General features: G+C 37.6%; 1 protein-coding gene across 3 annotated transcripts in view; it reads right to left on the bottom strand.

The window, feature by feature from the left end:
* Positions 1-296: 296 nt before the first annotated feature.
* Positions 297-20,378, bottom strand: part of ZFR (zinc finger RNA binding protein) — a 54,936-nt gene continuing 34,854 nt past the window's right edge. For 2 of the 3 annotated variants that reach the window (XM_075932589.2, XM_075932590.2), the window contains exons 9-20: positions 19,784-19,980; positions 19,089-19,208; positions 18,088-18,233; positions 17,745-17,907; positions 16,577-16,782; positions 16,171-16,321; positions 14,603-14,744; positions 9,778-9,875; positions 8,865-8,960; positions 4,412-4,523; positions 4,179-4,276; positions 297-2,774 (exon numbers count right to left, since the gene is read on the bottom strand). In XM_075932589.2, the coding sequence (XP_075788704.1) occupies positions 2,595-2,774; positions 4,179-4,276; positions 4,412-4,523; positions 8,865-8,960; positions 9,778-9,875; positions 14,603-14,744; positions 16,171-16,321; positions 16,577-16,782; positions 17,745-17,907; positions 18,088-18,233; positions 19,089-19,208; positions 19,784-19,980 (1,709 nt within the window). In that variant the 3' untranslated portion in view covers positions 297-2,594. Of the gene's footprint in view, positions 2,775-4,178; positions 4,277-4,411; positions 4,524-8,864; positions 8,961-9,777; positions 9,876-14,602; positions 14,745-16,170; positions 16,322-16,576; positions 16,783-17,744; positions 17,908-18,087; positions 18,234-19,088; positions 19,209-19,783; positions 19,981-20,378 lie in introns of those variants that run through there. The other variant, XR_012904961.2, reaches the window with a different exon arrangement.

Genomic DNA, 20,378 nt, shown 5'->3' with positions numbered 1-20,378 from the left:
AAGAGTTATGGAATGTGTTATCAGCATTATTCATATTAACTATTACTACATGGGATAACTGAATTCTCAGTTTATGTAGTATTTGCATTTGCAAACCAGTTTTAGGTGCTTTTTTGTAAATGCAGTCACACAAAGATTTAATAGATTAAACAGTTTGAATAGAGAAGTCTTCTATACATTTGTTAAAAATTAAAAAAAAAACCTGTCTTGTTTTTCCTTCTCTTAATTCTGCAGAAGACAGTAAATTTTGTGGAGATTATCTCTGGATTATTTTATGGTTAGGGAAAAACAGGAACAACTGCAAATCCACTCTTTACTACAGAAGATGAAAAATCATAGTCACAGCTTCATATTTAATGGGGAATCATTTCAAATATACAATATTTCAAACATTCAGAAACTGGTTAAGTTATAAGTCAGTGAAACAAAAATGCAGGAAATCCAAAACTCATCTTTGATCTTTTTGTCTTCAAGGATAGGGTCAACATGACTGAAGTGACAGCATGTGTCATTTGGGCAGGTAACTTTGGTATGGAGTTAAAATGGCCAGATGAACAGCAACTGAAATAAGACATAAAGCAACTTCCAGAATAATAAATGGCAATGACTGGATATCATGCCAGCGGAGGATCTTGCGCCACTTCACACTGCTAAACTGATTGCCAAACTAGCACTAAGTAAGTTAGAGCAAACCTCTTTTGTTAAAAATGATTTTTGAGCATTACTCTATTTCCCATACTTAAATTATTTTAAGGAATCCTTTTCTGTAGTGGGAAAGCTTTGCATTATTTTGTTTGCTAACCACTAATGTCTATGTATTAATTTTTCAAGTTGCAGAGTTTGATGCTCATAGGATATTTTATAATTCAACTTACCGAGATGCCTCTCCTATATTAATATTGTATATACATTCCACAAGCCCATTGTGTTAAAATGTTTTGGAGTTTCTCCAGTATATTTTTAAGGACAAGCAAAAAACAAACGAACAAAAAACCCACTTACAAGCTCAGAGATAAGTTTGACCTGATAAATTGGAACAAAGGTTTTGAAGTCATTTTAAAATCAAGAAAGCCAGTGTTCTTACATTTTCCTACAACAATCTGTAAAATAGTTATAGGAATGTTATTATAGTCAATATTAAACCCATGTATTTTTCCAGGTCATTATCAAAGCATAGTGCACACCAACAAGGAGTGAAGCTTCAGTTTCCAGTGTATAATGAACATTAAAGTCCTTTAAATAAACTTTAGTTTTTATTTGCGTATTCCACTGTTGCGTATCCCACTGTAGTGCTGACACAACAAATCACACCGGTGTACTGGAGCATACAACAGTTATGATGTAATTTTACTTACACCACTGCTATAATATTTAGCTTTTTGAAGAAGACATAAGCATACACTGTGGCCACACCAAATAATTTTCTGGGTTTTTTTTCTTTGATAACCTTCACTTTGTCAGCAATACTTTATCCACTTTAGTTTTAGTATTCAAGTTACTGAAAGAAAAAAAAAAAATCACAGAAAAATAGCTATACAGGAATAGCTACTAGGAGTTACCTCACAGGCACTGATATGGCAAACATCTATTTTAAGGGCTAAAGAAATGGCATTACTATCATATTGACAAAGCTGTTTGAAAACAACTGCCAACTTTGTCCAAATAGGAAAATGCCCTCTTTTACTAGCATCTTAAGAAAAAAAAATCAGAAAGTTATTTTGGCCTTGCTATGTCACAAAGTCAATCCTACAAAGACCTATGCATTAAACCTAAAATGATAGTTTTAAAAGCCCTTCTATTAAAAACAAAAATGTCATGCATTTTTGATCAATTATGCAGCTGCTTTAAAACGGTTGCAAGACCATACTGTATATATTAGCTTTTTATACTGCTAATGCACAACTAACAGCAAACTTGATTAGATTAACACAAATCTGTCTTAATTACACCGTTATATCACACTAAAGAGACAAATGCCACAAGATTGGCAGAAACATTTAATTCTGAGCACTCAAATGGCAGGATAATTATGTGTTGTAACCCTTCACATTTAGAAAAAAAACAAAATCCTGCGGTCTCACTTTACAAAAAAAGTTCTGCTGTAAAATATTAAATGGGAGGGAAACTATACCATCTCTAACACAGAGTAACTTAAACAACTAGTGTCAAAGGCAAATAAAACTTCTAAATAAAATATCAAAATATTCATAGCTACTGAAGCACAAATGCTGCATTACATACAGTCAGGATTTTAGACAATGCACTAGGTTAATAAAAAGGACAAAAAATAGGGAAGGTACTACAGTTAGCAACTTATTTCTAATTAAAAAATATAATGGGGGAAAATTAAGCTAGTATTTTAAATCAGAGCACAATTTCCATTTGTGGTGTCTTTACATCCATAATTTGTCTGATACTGCACATCCATTAAAGTTTAGAACGTCACAGAAGAGTTAAGTCCTCTTTCTACAAAACTGATCTTCCATCTGTCTTTGGATGTTTTAAAACAGACATTATTATGAATAAAAAAAAGAGTCAGGTAACAAATGGACTCCTATTATCACCTCCTATCTTAACACTGATGACAGACATTTTTAAAAGTTATCATAATCTTTTTTGTCTTTTTTCCCCTCTGCTTCAAATCCATCAACTCCATCACTGTCTCTTCTCCTTTTACGATTGTTATGAATGTTGAAACGTTGGTTCATCTGTGGCAATGGATCCATTCCTAGAACTTTGTGTATTTGACGGAATGCAAGGAGTCTCAGTGCAAACTAGTAACAGGGAGAAAATAACAAAAAAATCTTCTGTCAGAAACAAATGTTAAACCTAAATATGACAAATGGAGACAGTTAACATTTTCTTCATAAACCTCATTTAGAAGAAGTCAAAGCTAATGCAAATGTATCTACAGGAATACTTTTCATTCCAACAGTTTAAAGCTTAAAAAGGTACAGTCATTTAAACTAATACAGGCAATCATGAAAATCCTTGCAAGTACACAAGGATGGAACTGCAGTAATCCTTTTCCTAACCTGGGCAGTTGCAACAACTACCCTTAGTCCTGTATCTTAGCATAAAATAAAGCACTCTGTGCCACAAAATTGACTTAAAACTGTACTAGAAGTGCACCTGGAATGCGCCACTCCACCCAAGGAATCCTTGTCTGGCATAAAGCCATCATAAAGACTATCTTAATTTAAGAACTAATTTGACCTCCAGTGTAAGGCTACATCTAGACTACGGTGTTTTGGTATCCCGGAAAATCTCCGTCACATCCAGGGAACGTGTCTGCTCTTTCAACAGTTTTTGTGGAAGAGCAGATGCGCACTTTCAGAAGTCCCTAAGAGCTTTTTCGAAAGAGGAGGTTTTTCCAAAATTTGGCCCAGTGCAGACAGGGGGAAACGCCTCACTCCCCCCCCCAAAAAAATTGGAAAAAGGTACGCAGATTGTGCAGCGCAATTTGCTTACCTTCTGCTAATAAAACTCCATAGTCTAGACGTAGCCTAAGTGCCCTCAGGATCAGTTAACAGCAAGGCTACGTGGTAGCAATGCCTGTCCCCGGGAGGTCAGAGTTCTCTGCAGACAGCGGCTGCTCCACATCTCCCAGAGCAGCCGCTGTCCGTAACGAGTCTGGGTCTCCCGTGGGCAGAGCCTGCTTCCCAGTAGCAGTCCCTGTCCACGTGGGGTGGAGGTGTCTGGGGTCCCCGCGGATGGAAGCTGCTCCACATCTCCCAGAACAGCCTCTGTCTGTGGGGAGCTTGGACCTCCCATGGACAGGAGCTACTGCCACCCTGGGCTGCTGCCTCTGAAACAAAGGCAGCAGTGCAGGGTGGAAAGGGCTCCCAAGGAGTGAGGCCAGGAGCGCACTTGCTGCCAGCCCCGCCCCCTGGCAGCTACCGAGTAGTGGTGTAACCAATGATGTTTTGTGCAGTCACACAACTATTAAATTATACACTAGCTAACATCTCTAATGTTTACTGCTCATTTCTAACAGGTACACTGAGCAGTATGTTAGAACAGGTGAGAACTCAGCCCTTAAAATGAGCATATATCTATGAATTCATTCAAACTTTTATTACATGCCCATTTGTTTTCATGTTGAAGGAGAAAGATCTTCAATATTTAAGCAGAATACTACCACCAAACTTGGCTACCTTTATTATAATTTTCATTACCTGTGCACTCGAAGTAATATCCTCTCGCTGCTGGTCTGTCATTAAAGCAAGTGTGTCATAAGGATCTTTCTCACAAGGATCCAAAAGGCCAGGACCACCTATAACAATACAGCTAGTTACCATTATTAGCACCTATATATACTGACTATATAGTAACTATAATATATATTTTAATGGAGATTACATATTTTAGATTTTCTCAAGGGTATTTCATTTGTTCAAGAGCAACTTGCCTTTAAGGATTATTCCTGAGGATATACACTCAAAAACTCTCCTTAGTGCATCCCCAGGGCTTTGTGGTGCAGAAGCACTGCTGATTGCTTTCTCTACTAGTAACTCCATAGCCTAAATAAAGAATAGAAAAAACACAGACTATTTTACTAAGCTGCGTTTAAAAAAAAAAAAATTCACATCAGCTCTTATGGTATAAACAGCTTAATAAGAAATTACACAAAATACTGTATCCAGCTGAAAAGTAAGGAAAAGTAAAGACTACCAGATTTTTAGGTAGCTAAACAGTGATACAAAATTAGTCTAAGAGTAATGAACCCGGTGTTTAGGTTGTCTAATACTTCTGTTTGAAGCAGCAGCAACTCTCATCTCTGGTCCATGCCCTTTACCATTCCCTAGAGCTGGAACTGAGAGCCAGGACCCTGCATGCAGGGCAGGCCAGCTGCAGGCAGCAGCAGGCCCAGTAGTTGGAATTCCAGGCAGTAGGGACTGGTGGCTGGGCACAAAACCTGGAATGCTATAGCACCCTCCCGAGCTTCTATTTTCCATGCCTATGTCCTAGGGATACAAAAGTACATTTTCTTTGACTCACTCAATTCTGTTCAGGCTTAGCTGACAGTAAATAAATACAGGCAGTCCCTGGGTTACGTCAGTCCGACTTAAGTTGGGCCCCTAGTTACGAACCGGGGGAAGGGGGGGCAGCTAGTGCGGGGTGCCTTCCCCACTGTCGCCGCCTCCGGCGGCACGGGGGGTGCTTCCCCCCAGCAGACCAGGGAGATGCCGAGCTAGCGCCCCCCCCAACAGACCAGGAAGACGTGGAGCGGCTTTTCTCGCTGCGGAGGACGCGGGCGGTGGGACTGCGGTGCGTCTCGGCGGTCCCGCCGCCCGCGTCCTCCGTGGCAAGAAAGGCTGCTCCGTGTCTCCCTGGTCTGCTGAGGGGGGGGGACGACGCAGCTAGTGCGCGCCCCCCCCCCTCCAGCAGACCAGGCTTTTCTCGCCGATGCCTGGGGTAGAGCAGCCGGGGGGCTGCCGGGTTGGTCCCACAGCGCCGAGGTGCGGTGCTACTGGACCAACCCAGCAGCACCCTAGCTGCTCTGCCCCAGGCGCCCAAGTCAGCCGCTGCTGAAAATGACCAGCGGCTGACTACAGGAAGCCCGAGGCAGAGCTGCTCTGCCCCAGGCTTCCTGGAATCAGCTGCTGATCAGTTTCAGCAGCAGCTGACTTGGGAACACCTGGGGTAGAGCAGCTGGGGTGCTGCTGGGTTGGTCCAGTAGCACCGCACCTTGGCGCTGCGGGACCAACCCGGCAGCCCCCCGGCTGCTCTGCCCCAGGCGTGTCCGATTCAGCCACTGCTGGTCAGTTTCAACAGCGGCTGAATCTGGATGCCAGTTCCAACTGGCATACAAATTCAACTTAAGAACAAACCTACGGTCCCTATCTTGTACGTAACCCGGGGACTACCTGTAAGTAAATAAATCACAGCTTCCCTTCCATCACATCTACTGGCAGTATGACAAAACAGTCCTGTGAACATGAATAGATTAAGCAAAGTCTGGCCCACCCCACTGCCAAAGCAGCACCAGTAACAAGAGACTGCACTAGGAATCCCAGAGTGAATGCACTCTTCAGGAAGAGGAATGGGATGGGGATGGAAAGAGCGCTACCTGGCCTTGGTTCCCCCTTTCATGTGTGAGTGTGAGTGAGAGAGAGAGTGTGTGTCTATATATGACACACACACACACATACACACACACACACGGCCAGACTTCCTCATGGACTTAAACAGTTCTATAGCTCTAGCTGTGTGGCACAACTGAAATTTCAGAGTTCAACCCTTGCATCTGGTGATGTATGATGGTGAGGATGATACATCTGCACATAAAACAAGTTAGTGTTTTTTTCTTTTAGAAGACTAGAAAATTCCATAAAAAAATTAAAAACGTTATTTATGTTACTAAGTTGAACATCAGAAAATAAGACATTTGGATTGCCTGTGCAGCCTTAATTCTGCAACTTTGTTCCCATTCATTCTAATAGTATATGAACAGGTTAATTAAAGACAATACTTTTCAATGAATCCCTCCTTTGTTCAGTGCACAAGATTCACAGCAAGCAAAGAATGAATCGTAACAGTTTGTTTGTAATATCCCTGCTTCATTTGGTCGAGCAATTGGATTGTGTGTAGAAAACAAGGTAGGTGATGGCAAAAAGAGAAAGGCTTGAGGCTAAGGTAGGTGAATGGAATACAGGAGAATTCAATTCTGTTCTTGCTTCTGCCACAATCTTTCAGTATAATGCTGAACAAGTTACTTAAGCCAGCAACTTGCTACCAATTGTCTATTCCTCATTCCTGCTTTGCTCAGCTAGAGATTCTTGGGAGTCTGATATGCAGATATCTGGAGCACTAACAGCTATAACACAAGTCAATGGGAGCTGTGAATATTCAGCAGCCCTAGCAATAAGCCAAATGAAACAAAGAAAGGATGAGAACCAAGTTAGGAATCCGGAACTGGTGTTCTAATTCTAGGTTTGCCACTGATTCACTATGGGCTTGTCTTCACTACCGCAGAAATTGACACTGACGTGGTCAAATCTTCTGGCATTTGACTTAGCAGGTCTAGTATGTCTACTACTGCTATGAAATTGTCAAAGCTGGAATTGAGTATCTTATATCAATTTTCTCTGCCAGTGAAGATCTGGCCAAATCGGCCTCAGGCAAATCTTTGTGTGTCAGTTTCTCTACCTGTAAAGTGGATACCTCCCATCTTTTAGTATAAAATAATTCACTAATGTTTGTGAAGAACTCACAGACTAAGGTGATGAATACCCTTTTTAAAAAAAAAAAGATTATGGGGAAATAAATAATTCTTCGGAGGGTATCTGGTAAATAAAGAAGGGAGGGCCACTAATTGAATGGGGAGTACCAAAATATCAAAAAGTTGCCTCATTCTCTGAGCACTGTCCATCCTATAAACCAAATGAGGTAGGGATCACGTGGAAACACAATGTAAGATCGTCCAATAAATAACACAGCATAATGAATATGAGCAATCTGGCAGAATTTGCAATGAATACATAACCTAAATTCTGGCATTTCCTAATGCTGAGGGTTTGATTATTTTTTGCAATCTAAAACATGGTTTTGATGTAGTATTTTGCCCTGAATGCAATGCGTTATGTAACTTGCTCGACAGAAAGCGAACCTGTATCTAAATTCCTTGGGGATACCAGGAAGTATGTATTAATGAAGAGTTTAGTAGTAAACTTCCTTCTCCCTCTGGCTCTCCACTCCATTTTAAATCGTTAAAGGATCACTTTCACTTTCCTAGAAGAGGAAGTTCAAACCATAAATAATGAAACTCTTAAGCACCTTTTCTACCTGCAGAAATGTGTAACATATGGAGGAATGAGAGTAAAGAAACTATGAAGTTGATTTTATGCCCGCTTGGGCTCCCATACCCCACAGAGATGCACCAAGCACATAGTGCCACATACAATTTCCAGTTTAAGAGGTTTGTTTCAGGGTCACAGCTGTAGTTCTCATCACTATGGAGACCCTGCAGCCCTGAGGGCATCCAAGGAAGGCCATCTTCTGTCAGAGCAGCCTCCAAAGCGCTCTTAGCTTTTACTTGGGACTGTTTCAGCCTCTCAGCAGCTTGGAATCATGATGGCTCAAGGAGGGAACCTTTGCCTTCTCTCTGCTGGACTTAAGCATTGTGTGCTTAATGAGGGGTAATAGAAGGGGTACTCAGCAAGTAGCTTATACACAAAGTTAATTGTGTAATGGTTATCCAGATACATTTGACTAATTATTTCAAACAAACCTCAGGAAAGGCCAAATAACTCAGAGCAAACCGAGAAGAAAAATAATCATGGGTAACTTCTATACAGGCTCAAAGAGGAAAAAAATGTACTGAAACCTTTGGTATTTTTGTTTGTATGAGAAAAAATTCTTTAGAAGGTATCTAACTTCAGAAATCAGAGAATATCAGAAGTTTGGGTCCTTTAAAAAGATGTTTAAAAAACTGTTTGCTGAGGGAAGGAAAAAAACTAATCCTTGATATATATGGCTGTGTTTTAAAAAGTTGCATCAGCATTTTCTGACACTCAACTTGTAGCAACATTGTGTACGCAATAGAGGGGAGTTTCCCAAACTTTTCTGGCTGCAGTTCTACCAAGTCTGGAAAATTTGGTGGAGCCCTTATAATATCATGATTTTTAATTCAATGGATGCCCAAATAAACAGACAAGATTTTGGAATTCTATTTTTATTTCTTGTACATTTCTTATAAATTCCCTCCCTCCCCCCAAAACAACAATAAGAAAATTAGTAACAAAATAGCAGGGTCATACAACTGTGATTAGTATTTTCTGGTGGAAAATTGCACTCATTGCACAGAACCCAAGGGCTCCACAGAGCACACTTTGGGAACCCCGCAACAGAGAATTACTCACCCAGCTTGGGAAGTCAGACCAAGTTGGAACTCTTTGACAGAGGTCACGAAGAATACGTATGATAATCACACAGGACTGCAGACCATTAGCTCTAGCCTTGAGAGCAATACAAAATCAAGTTAATTAATCCCAGCACCTACAGAAAACAGGCCACAGGTTGAAAAGCTAAAACACCACTGTTCAATGGAAGCTCAGATTTAGAATAGAAACAAGTCACTCTTAAAGCGGTGTTCATGAGCTGCCATTCATAGCAGTATTTTATGCCAGGGTTAGTAAACTGAAAGTGGTAAAAGTCAAAGTGCACAGGTTATACAAGAGTAATATCTTCTTGATTCCCTGTATACTTTGACCCATGTTCATCTGTAACAATACATATATCTTTCTATATTAGAAATAAAGAGAATAAAGATCTAAAAGTATGTATAGAGACTGAAAGGTTGAGGGAATCTGTTTGGTTTCTTTTTTGTGCCTTTGCCAGAGTGCAAAGTCACTAAACCAAACAGTTATTTCTCACCTTTCATTCCCTACACTTAATGCACTTCAAGAAATAGGAAAAAAGTCTTAAATCTAAACACAAAGCTTTAAACACATATTCCATTATTTAAAGCAAAGTTACTCTGCAGCCTTATGGAATATATTATAAATACACACACATTGTGATCATCCAAAGCGAGTCAAGCTTTCAACATCGCCTTCTCAATGACCAGAAAAAAAGATTGTGTCAGATCAGCATTAACTGCATAAAGCAGTTCTTCCATACTGAGCTTTCTATATTAACATTTGTCTGTTCATTTAATTTAAAGTATTATTATTATGGGCAACCTTGAGTGTTTTCACACAGTAAAACATTTATATTGCAACTGAACTAATCTCTCATAAGGCTACAAGAAGAAAGTAAAATGATGTTCCGAACCTGGAACCACTTAGCGTGGCGTAGAGCAGCCAGAGCGTCAAGGCATTTTTGCCTGTCCAAGACGTCCGGTGGGTCTTTCACCATACCCGAGGTTACATCTAAAATGGATTGAATTGGCAAAATGCAGTGAGGAATGGGTGTTTGACCAGGTGAGCAAGACACTTCTTTAAAGTAGCTTCGATGTCACACGTGCCATTTAGAGTTTAAATCCTTATCCAACATACAAATAAAATCCCTTTAGTTGGGATTAGAATATAACCCAGTATAAAGATCAAGAGCACAATACAATTTAGCCCTCAATCTACTTTTTAAAAATGAATAGCAGATTCTGCAATAATTTGCAGTTACTCATACAAGCTAACTCTGGAAATACAGATTTCCCGAAATTAAATATTGAAGGAAGGATGGTTGGACACAGTGCACCAGCACAAAGAACACAGACAGAAGGAACACAAAAATCCACTTTAATGGAATAGAGTTTACAACAAACTGAGTTTGCTGAACAACTTTAAATGGTCTCATGTTATTCTGAACCTATTTCTAATGAAAAGGGGCAAGTATAACAAATAAGCTCTGGAAACACACAGTCTGGTGATATTAAATTTTAAATTAATGTAAATTATTTTGCTGTAATATGACTGAAAGAATGTGAAATATTCTAGAATTTCAATAATTGTTTATTACTCTCTACTATAATTTCTCTAATTTCTATAGCTTCTGCACCTCCAAGTTACGTGTATACGCGCGCACAGTCCAATTTCTCTAGAAAAAACTGAACATCTGAGAAGACATATCTTGTTTAAAAGTCTAAGAAGGCAAAAGAAAGAGGAGTAGTAAAAGCATTAGAATGTTTGGAAGATAAAGAGAAATACTGATTCATAGTGCAAAGATACAGGGTTTTGATCAAATCATGTTGAACATGACTAGCTAATAAGGGACCAAAACAATAAGTTTTTCAAATTAGTTGCCGCAAAAAACAAGCAACACAGAATGATTCTAAACAGTAGCTTCTCACTGGTTATTCATGTACTAATGGTGTAACTCAAGGATTAGTTTTATAATTTTTTTAGCTTATATATGCAAATGGCTTTTGTGGTGAATAACAAAATATGTTGATAGAGTAGATGAGGACTAATTAAACAACTCCATTTAACTCATTCAGAAAAATGGTAGAGTAATAAAACGTAGTCCAATGTTGGAAAATGTGACATAAGCAAGGTAAAGCACCACACAGAGCAAGTGTTTACATTTAGTACAACACCCAAATACTGTTTGGATTTGGTCTGTTTTTCACTGGAAACGTTATTTTGCTTTGGACCAGGTAAAATATAAAAAGACACAATGATCTTACATTAAGAATTTTTGTCGGGGGAAAGTTTAGATACAGTTTCAAAATTATACTCAAAATTAAGTATTTCATAAAGTAGAACAAGGACCTTTCACACTGATGAAAGGATCAAAGAGTAAGTGAAGTCAGTAAAAGTAAAATTATTTCAGTCAAGAATAGTAAACCTACAGGAAAAAAAAAGTTGTCAAGTAAGGTCATCCATGAAAGAAACGTGAGTATTAGAGAAAATGGATACACTTGGAGAAAACCCCATAGTAGAAAAAGCAGGGCAAGAGGCTGAGAAATTAACACATGCTTATGGGCTACTAGGTGAAGTGGCGTCTGTGTATGTCAATTATCTACATTCTTATGACATGAATAGGCAAATAAGTGTGTCTGTGCAATCTTTCAGCATAATAATTTACTATGCAACTTGAAACTCCAATTATTCAGTTTCAAGCACTGAAACACTTTGGAAAATAATTCTATTATGAAATATTTACATTGTAATGCACAGCAGACAATCTGACTTTAATGATGGAAACATGGATCTGAAATATGCCATGTGCCATTAATAATGAAGACTCTGAATAACTTTGAAACAAAGCTATTATATGAAAGTCAGAAGATGCCAAGGCACCTATTGCAACTAAGAATAAATTTTGGCTGAAAATACATTAGAAAAAACTCTTGTAAAATTTCATCTGTGGATTTTTGCACCTGTTTTACGTTTCAAGTGGATTAACCCCTTAAAGACTATAGTAATTAGACTCCTAGCCTACCACCCTGTTATCCTACTATAAAAGCTATGTTAATTTACAAACAAATACAAATTCTTACCCTATGTAACTGTACTCTATAAATAACCTAAACATAAGGGGTTAATCTTTGGTTAGAAGACATGCTGTGTCCACACTATTTCCTCATTAAAAGTTAACAGGTATATCAATTTCAGTAAATTTCACTATGTGAAATGTGTTACCCAGTCAACTATTTCAAAACTAGTGTGAACACTGCTTAATTCTAGAAGAGAGACATGGACAAAAAGAAAAAAAACAAACAAACACAAAAGTAACAGTAAATGCTAGGACTATGCAACCAAAACCCCTCCTTTGTGCAGTATGGCAGGTGTGACACCGAGCTTTAGAAAACCTTGGTCAAAAATCCTTCCGATGTCTTGGCAGCAACCCCTGACAGGATTCACCCCTCTCTGCTTAGAAGGCTTTGGACCGGGGCTGATAAGCTAAGGATTTAAAACAAACAAAAAACAAAACGCACACATACATCTATAATATGCTTTGTTTGCTGAGAGAAAGGATTTCACAGCAAGCATTAGAGCATTTTGAACGTATCAGATTCTAAGTCAATTCAAGGAAATGTTGTAGAACTGTCAAACACAATACTGTATATAGCATAATTGATGCGTGGTTAACAGTTTTATTTTTAAAATACTTAGTTTTCTTTTTTATCCTTTTATCATTTAATGGCATTATTATTACATGCTAAATATAATTTTATTTCACATGCAAGTCAGTCTCATCTTTAATCAAACTGTTTCTTCCGGCAAAGCCTTCGTTATCACCTAAAGCTAGTTGTCACCTAACCTAGCTTTTCCCAAAGCCAGCAAGAGACTTTAAACCATTTTAAGACACAGAGCATTAGCAGCTGCAGGTAAGAGAAAAAACACACACTGTTATTCTGCAGCAAATAAGCAGCAATCTTCATAATAAGACCTGTTTTATTAAAATAATCTGCAGTTTAATATTCTGCATTCTCTTCTAGTTTCACAAGTAAACTTTTCCACACATCCAGTTTACACTGCTCAATGTCTTGAATTTACTCAATTTACTTCTTAGTTAATTTTGCTTCCCTAAAGGCAGTATCCTCAACTCAGCAAGTGATTCAAATTCAGAATGGCAATTCTAGCTCAAGTCTGGGTCAGACAAAAATATAGTTTTGTTTCCTTTGGAAGGCATAAAAGCATTGAGGAACTGAACCCGGTGATTTTTTTATATACTTTTAAAAGATAGCATACAATTCTAACAGCCGCAAACCAATTTTACTATAGTTTAGAACTGCAGGGTGGACTAACTGCAGTTTTCCACAGTACATTAAGCAATAAAGATAATGATTTAAATTAATCTAATTTCATAGCATCTATACTCAAACCTATAACGGGGACAGTTTTTTTTCTTTAAATAATTGTTAACACAATGAAATGCTTTGTATATTCATTCTGGGTGAATCAATTATTTCTGACCATTTCAATTGTCAAAAATAAGAAGAAATGGCTGGGTCTGATGTAACAGTATTCGTGCAAAACATGTATAGTCAAAGATACACACACAGTGCATTCATTACTTGTGTACAGAACACTACTAAAGATCAAAACTAAAAGACATCTAATCCATATCCCAGCTTTGTTTTCTGGTGTGGGGAGCAGATGATAAGTTAGTTAATTCTCTAACTTCAAAAATATCTAACATAAGGAAAATATTTTAAAGGTTAGATAAAACTATATATTTATATATATATAAAAAACACACACACACACACACACACACCCACACACCCTTCCCCCCCCACCCAACCTGTATCATGAAATAGCATTAATACAGACTTAAATTGCCTGTTTGTAGGTTCACATTCAACAACCTGGTTTATCATCTTTTCGGACTACAAAAACACAGGGATGAAAGGAAACAAAGTGAATTTTATCTGACCCATAGAACAACAGAACCAACCTACTGCAGACATGAATCATGCTTGTTGGCTTAAAAGCTTTTGGAGCTTTGAAAAAGTGTTACAGAACAGACCCTAAAGCAACACTGCTGGCACCAGTGAGATTGCACATTCACAAATATAGATCAGTTTAAGAGCTCTGACTGACTTCTGCTTTAACTCAGTGACCAAACCATTTCTTGTACTTCTTAATATCAGGAGCTTGTATAGTTAACAAAATCACTCCAGTCAAAAGACAAATCTCAGATAGCTGGAAAAATGCACATCTTCCAGACAAAACTACAAGAACTATGAACATCAAAATCACGTGTGTATATTATAAGTAGCAATGGTGGCAAGACACATTCAGTTTCAAAACCATAATGTAAAGATTTAGTTTTGTAATGTACTGAAAAAAATCTGAGGACAGGCTTGTAACCAGTTGCCATAAAACATGTTTTTCAAATAACTGAATTTTGTAATGGTGAAGGGAGAGAAAGGTTCACAATTTAGCATCTTTTCCAGTAAACTGAGGTTGCATATTATGATGGGGGGTGAGGGGGAAGAGATGTTTTGAACTAAATAAATGCATCATAAAAGCATTTAATTTTAGGAAATGTTCTATAGCAAGACTGGTTGTTGAAGAAGAAGGATTTCAATCAAATATGTATATTATGCCAGCATGTTGCCTTCCAGGACTTAATGTCATCTTAAACAGACTAGATAAATGTACAAAAGCTGAGTATATAGAGATGTCATCTTTAACAACTTTCCAACCTCCATCCCTCATGTTCTCCTCGCGAATGATTGGAGATGTCAATGTGATAGTAACTTGCATTTTGGGTTCCACACATGAATTCAAAATTATCGCTGCTTCTGGTACTGCACATTTTATTTCATACTTCTCAGGACTTATTACCTAAATAATGAAAAAAATCAGAAGCAAATGCAGTTTGAGCACTTATACAAAAACAGAGAGAAGGGAACATATTCCCAGGGGGTCACGGAACTTCTATACAATAATGGTATTTGCTCAATACTTAATTATATGATTTTAATAATTCAGTTTTTAAAAAATATGGACTTCCATATCATTTCAGAGATATTAACACATTTAATCATTCCCTCAAAAGCATTTTTAAAAACACCACAGAGGAAATTAATGCACAAAATATGTTAAAATAGAAGCCAAATTCTCAGTAATATTTAAGTTAGGAAAACAAAAACAGTTGTAAACCCAGTTTAACCATTAACCTGGTTTTAAAGAAATCTTTCCATCACACAGGGCTGACGTGGTTCTAATGCACAACCTCTTTAAGTGCAGGTGAACTGCTATATTTACTTTTATTCTTCATTGCTGGAGTAGTCCTTGGGGGGGCACTTAACAGCCCACACAATAAGGAAGTCATTCCTTAAATCAAGACAGCTGACTCCTAAATAACCCAAGAGAGCTGTCAGCACCTTCATCCCTTCCTCTGCAAGCTGCAAGCTGGTCTTGAGAACCTGACCCAAGGTTTGCACATTTTGCTTATAGCAATAAAAGAAAACAAAACAAAACAAAAAAAAGGCAGTGAAAGCTAGCTATTTCTCAGTTCATTCACTGTGCCAGCAGGTTATTTTACAATATTTCCATCTGCAAAGTGATGCCAGAACAGAGGATTTTTGGAGTAGGTGAGGAATGGAACAATGGTTTTAAGTATGAATTTTTCATTATTTACAGATTTATGGTAGATCTTTTACTTCACAATGAGTGCTATGTATGTGTGCAATCTCAAGAGTAATGATGTAAGTGTCTTTTTTTAGGATACTGGAAAAAAGATGCACAAGGTATGTTAAAACTTTAGTCATCTAATTTTGGAACTGTAAATCATTTTCGTATACAGATCTCATTCTATAACTTCTATATAAAAACTGCAACAAGTGAGGAGTGTATAGTGACTGATAACAATATACTCTCCATTGAAATAAGCCACCTACAACTGTTATCGTGCATGTATATTCTGTCTTTGGCACTGATGGCAGTTTGGACAAAAGGGGATTCTTACATCACCTTCTATCTTCACATATAAAGGGAGGGAGGGATTACCACATCTAAACTGGCACTCCCTGTGAGGGGTAGAACAAACACTTCCATGCTCTCATGAAGTGGATCCCACTTCTTGCTTAACCAAGCAATGTCAAAAGGACACCTTTCGTGGGCACAAAATTCAGACACAAATACTCGCAAACTGCATCAACTTTTTAATGCCCCTGCTGTAGAACTGGGGCACAGCCAGCCCTACAAATCATTTGACCTCAGAATACACTGTTTATGTCATCTTCTCAAAAATCCAAATCCAACTTACTGCAAGTTGTTTGGGAAGGCTTTCTGCAATACGACTGAGTAATGTCTTTGAAGGCTTCTCAGCACACAGCAAAACAAGGTTTACATTTCGGTCTCCACGGAGAAGCAAGCCTTTAGCCAAAACTCCTACCCGTAAAACTCCTTTCAAAGCTCTGCAGGGAAGTGAAGTTACATTTACAAGAGGTGCTTCAAATCATGTTCATCACTCCTAAAAAACTTTGAAGATTAAAAAAGGGGTAAAGTAAAACAAAGCATTCCACATTTTCTGTTATCATGGTGATGTACGCTTTCAAAACCTAAAGAGAACAGAATCTCAGGAGGCACTAAAGAATATGTACAGAGAGAAACACGGGATATTTTTTTCCTCCTCAGCACAATGTTTTTAAAAAAACATAATACCGACATACCTGTCTTTACTGCCATCTTTCTTATCCTCTCCCTCTTTGCCCTTGTTTTTTTCATGGTCAGTCATGCTGTCAGACACAAGTTTCAAAGCACGCTCAGTGATGGAAACTATTTTTTGGACTGCCTGAAGTTCCTCCTCAGTTGGATAAATGGCTGCATGTTTGGTCATTACGTAACGGTCATCGGATGAGTCTGGACGACGAAGAGGCTACATTGAGAAAAATAAAAGTTACCATAACAAAACAAAACCAAACCAAACCAGTAACAGCATCATAGCAGCAAACAAAATGCACTATTTTACAAGCAACAAAAATGTGAAATTAAGGATTGACGTCAAGGACACGTAACTTTAAGAATATTCAAGCAAACATGCATAACAACCAAATATAGTCTCAGAAGGGTAGTCGTATTAGTCTGTAACTTAAAAATACTTAAAACAAGTAAGTAAGGCTGGAAGATTTAGATTTTTTATCAGTAAATGAAGATAAATGTTGACCACACACATACATACTCTTAACACATCCCTGTGATGAAATAACAGCTTGATCTATACTTTGCCTTGTTTCAAATTTAGTAAGAAAAGTCTGCATAAGAACTAAGTATATACTCTGATATGTATTTTAATTGTTAAAAAGCTTTAGATTTTTTAATTCCAATGCCTACTCATTAAATTATTACTGTATGACTCCTACCCCATAATTTCTTGTAATAAAAATTCAAATGGATAAAAATAAATGTTTAGATCTAACCTAACTTTTACCTGCTTTCTTAATACAAGTAGGACAATAATTACTTGAACTAGGAAACAGATACACAATAATCAATGCACATTTTTTGTAAAGTACTTAATTTCTGTTTCTTGAAAATAATATTTTATATGACTATTAACTCATGGTAAATTTATGCAAGTAGACTTGCAGATGGTGTTGAACATATACTTTTACTGTGCGCATGTACTGACAATGAATCCAACTGGACTCTCACTGACAGATCCTTATACCTGTAAAGAGTCCCACTGTGATTTTTTTTCACATTTCTAAGCACTTTATTAGAGAATAACTTCGAAACAGATTAATGTGGTAATAAAAATGGATAAAATAAAATATTCATAAGAACTACGCCTATAAATGAGACATCAACTTTTAATTTTTCAATTTAAGAAAAACTTACAGCTGGTCCCTGGGGCTGAGGAGGCATTCCTGGTCTGACACCTAGCAAGCCTAGAGGTCCTGGAGGACCATGTGGATATCCTCCATCAGGTATTCGGCGACGGTCATCCCAGTGATGCTGTTCTTCCTCCATTCTCCTCCAGTACATGTCCTCCTCGTAGCGTCTGAATTGCATAAATCAAAGTATGTTCTTTACACAGCAAAGAGGATTTTAAATTATTCTTAAAAATTATTTGATACTATTCACTAGTTCACCCTTAGCAGTTGTGACCTTGGGAGCTCCAAAGGATAAGTAAAAAAGGAAGGTCACATTAACAGCAATTTAATAACATTAGACTTGTTACCTCATTTCCATCCTCCAACGTTCCTCCTCTTCTCTTCTTCTCCAATATTCTTCTTTCTGCATCTGCTTTCTCATCTTTTCTTCTTGAATTTTCCTTGCTCTGATACTGGGCTTTACTTCTACTTGCAAATCTGGATTTACTTTTTTCTAATGTTTCAGAGACAGAGAAGTAAAACCAACATTTCAATTCATTATACAGTTATGAGGGGCGGCGCTAAGGGACCAACCCAGCACCCCAGCTGCTCTGCCTTGGGCATCCCCAAGTCAGCCGCTCCTGAAACTGACCAGCAACTGACTCGAGGAAGCCCGGGGCAGAGCAGCTCCAATTGTCCGGCTGCCTGGAGCACTTCCGGTTGGTGCCGGACTATCAGAAGTGTTGGGCCACTGGATGCTAGACAACTGGAGTTTTACTGTACCCTGTTTTTAGGAATTTCTCTTTATAGTATTTTTCTACTATGTCAAACATTAGCAGTTTAGAACACAGGATTTTGCTCATTGAAAGCAAATTTCAATAAATCATGTTTACAAGATTATGGAATAACTGAGCAACAGCCAGAATTAAATAAAATTAAGAAAAATACTGCCACAAAAATAGCAAGTTTCAATTCTCCCATCACCCCAAGGCCAATTTAAAGAAAAATATTCTGTAAACTAGATCTTCATGCTAATCCTATATTATTGTTATTTCACAGTAAAGATCGCCCAAGGACCTACTGTTGCTTTATTTAAAAATACATGTAATGTTTCTAAACACACTCAAGTACAATGATGCTTCACATTTTCAATTAAAAAAAAAAAAGAAAAGAAAAAGTCACAGTACACATCCCTTCTTTGAGCCAGATATATCATCTTGAAATACATATCAAGAAAGATAAAGGCAATATTTTTCTATACTTTTACATACCATTTGGGCATTGTAATCATTTCATCTTGAATGAGTAACTAGTTACTACTATTAAGGTCTTTAAAGTTTAAGCTGTCAGCAGCAGCATATAAACTAACTTTATATTGAAGCCTGTGCCTCCTTCCTTTTAGATGCATCTCCTTGGCGTTTGGATCATTAAAGCTGCACTCACAAAGTTTGCAGTGGAAGCGGATCACCTTCCCTTCATCATTCCGTACCTTGGAAAGAAAGTGTTGTACGATTTTTTTTTTTAAAGCCAAAAAAGCCCGCCCCTCTCCAAAACCCAAAATTTAACTTTTCTACATACTAAGTTAATTTTACAAGACTCTCTCTCTCCATATACACACACTCACAGGGATCTGCAGCGAGCCCCGTTCACCAGCTGCGCTGTCCTGCAGATCGCCTGAACCCGGCTCTTCCGGGTACATAGTTTATCGAGCCCTGTGTTTATATATGTGTATGTGTGTGTATATATATCTCCTACTAAAAATGTTAACGTTTATATATGAATGTTTTAGTATGCACTTCTGTAGTTTTAAAAAAATTCTTTGAGACAGAAGAATTAGTGGAAGCCCTTTTTAGTATATTCAGCTTAGACCCTGGATCCTACAAAAACATGCATACATATGCTTATACCATAACACAATGTGTAAAGTTCCATTGACTTTGAAGGTTTAGTCACAATGTGTGACCTTACGCATGTTCTTAAGTGGGGTCTTGTTTTGAAATCTTGACTGACATTAGATTATAATCAAACAAATATATTTATTTAAGAGGGTTTTCAGATTAATACCTCCTCCACGTAGTCATGACCCACTGGCTGGACATCACTCTGCAAAGCAGCAAGAGTTGTGGGAGTCACTGGTTCTGAGGCTGTATCTGTTTTTACTTCCTGGGTCTGTACAACAGCAACAGAAGGAGTAGTCTTAACATTTTCAACAGCTTTCATATCTTCCTGTTTACTTCCTGTTGTCTGTAGCTTATTACCACCTACAAATCAAAGAAGTTAAAAATGAATTGTTAATTTTGGTAGAATGATTATATGCTTACAAAAATATCTACAGATTAAAGATTTTACTTGAAAAAGTCAATGTTTTGGCCAGTGCCATCATTTTTCCAGAGTTATAAGTAAACTTAAACACTATAAACATGCAATTGAACAGATCATTTTAAAGGTTCAGCTATAATCAACTTTTTAAGCTGTGTTTTTTTTCTTGTAAATAACTTAATGATAAACTTTTTAAACTCTGTTCGAAGTTCTCAATTTTCAAAGTAAAGACTTAGTAGGCTTGAGCAATTTAAACTATTAAATCTAGCTTACTGCTCTGCAAGTAGGAGACAAGACTGAGAAGGAGCAACTAATGAAAGGTATTCAGACAATCTTTTTT

This window comes from Pelodiscus sinensis, chromosome 6 (assembly GCF_052426305.1).
Source record: "Pelodiscus sinensis isolate ZL-2025 chromosome 6, ASM5242630v1, whole genome shotgun sequence".
Classification (NCBI taxonomy): domain Eukaryota; kingdom Metazoa; phylum Chordata; order Testudines; family Trionychidae; genus Pelodiscus; species Pelodiscus sinensis.
Note: the sequence above shows the minus strand (reverse complement) of the source record. Positions and strands in the feature narration are given on the sequence as shown.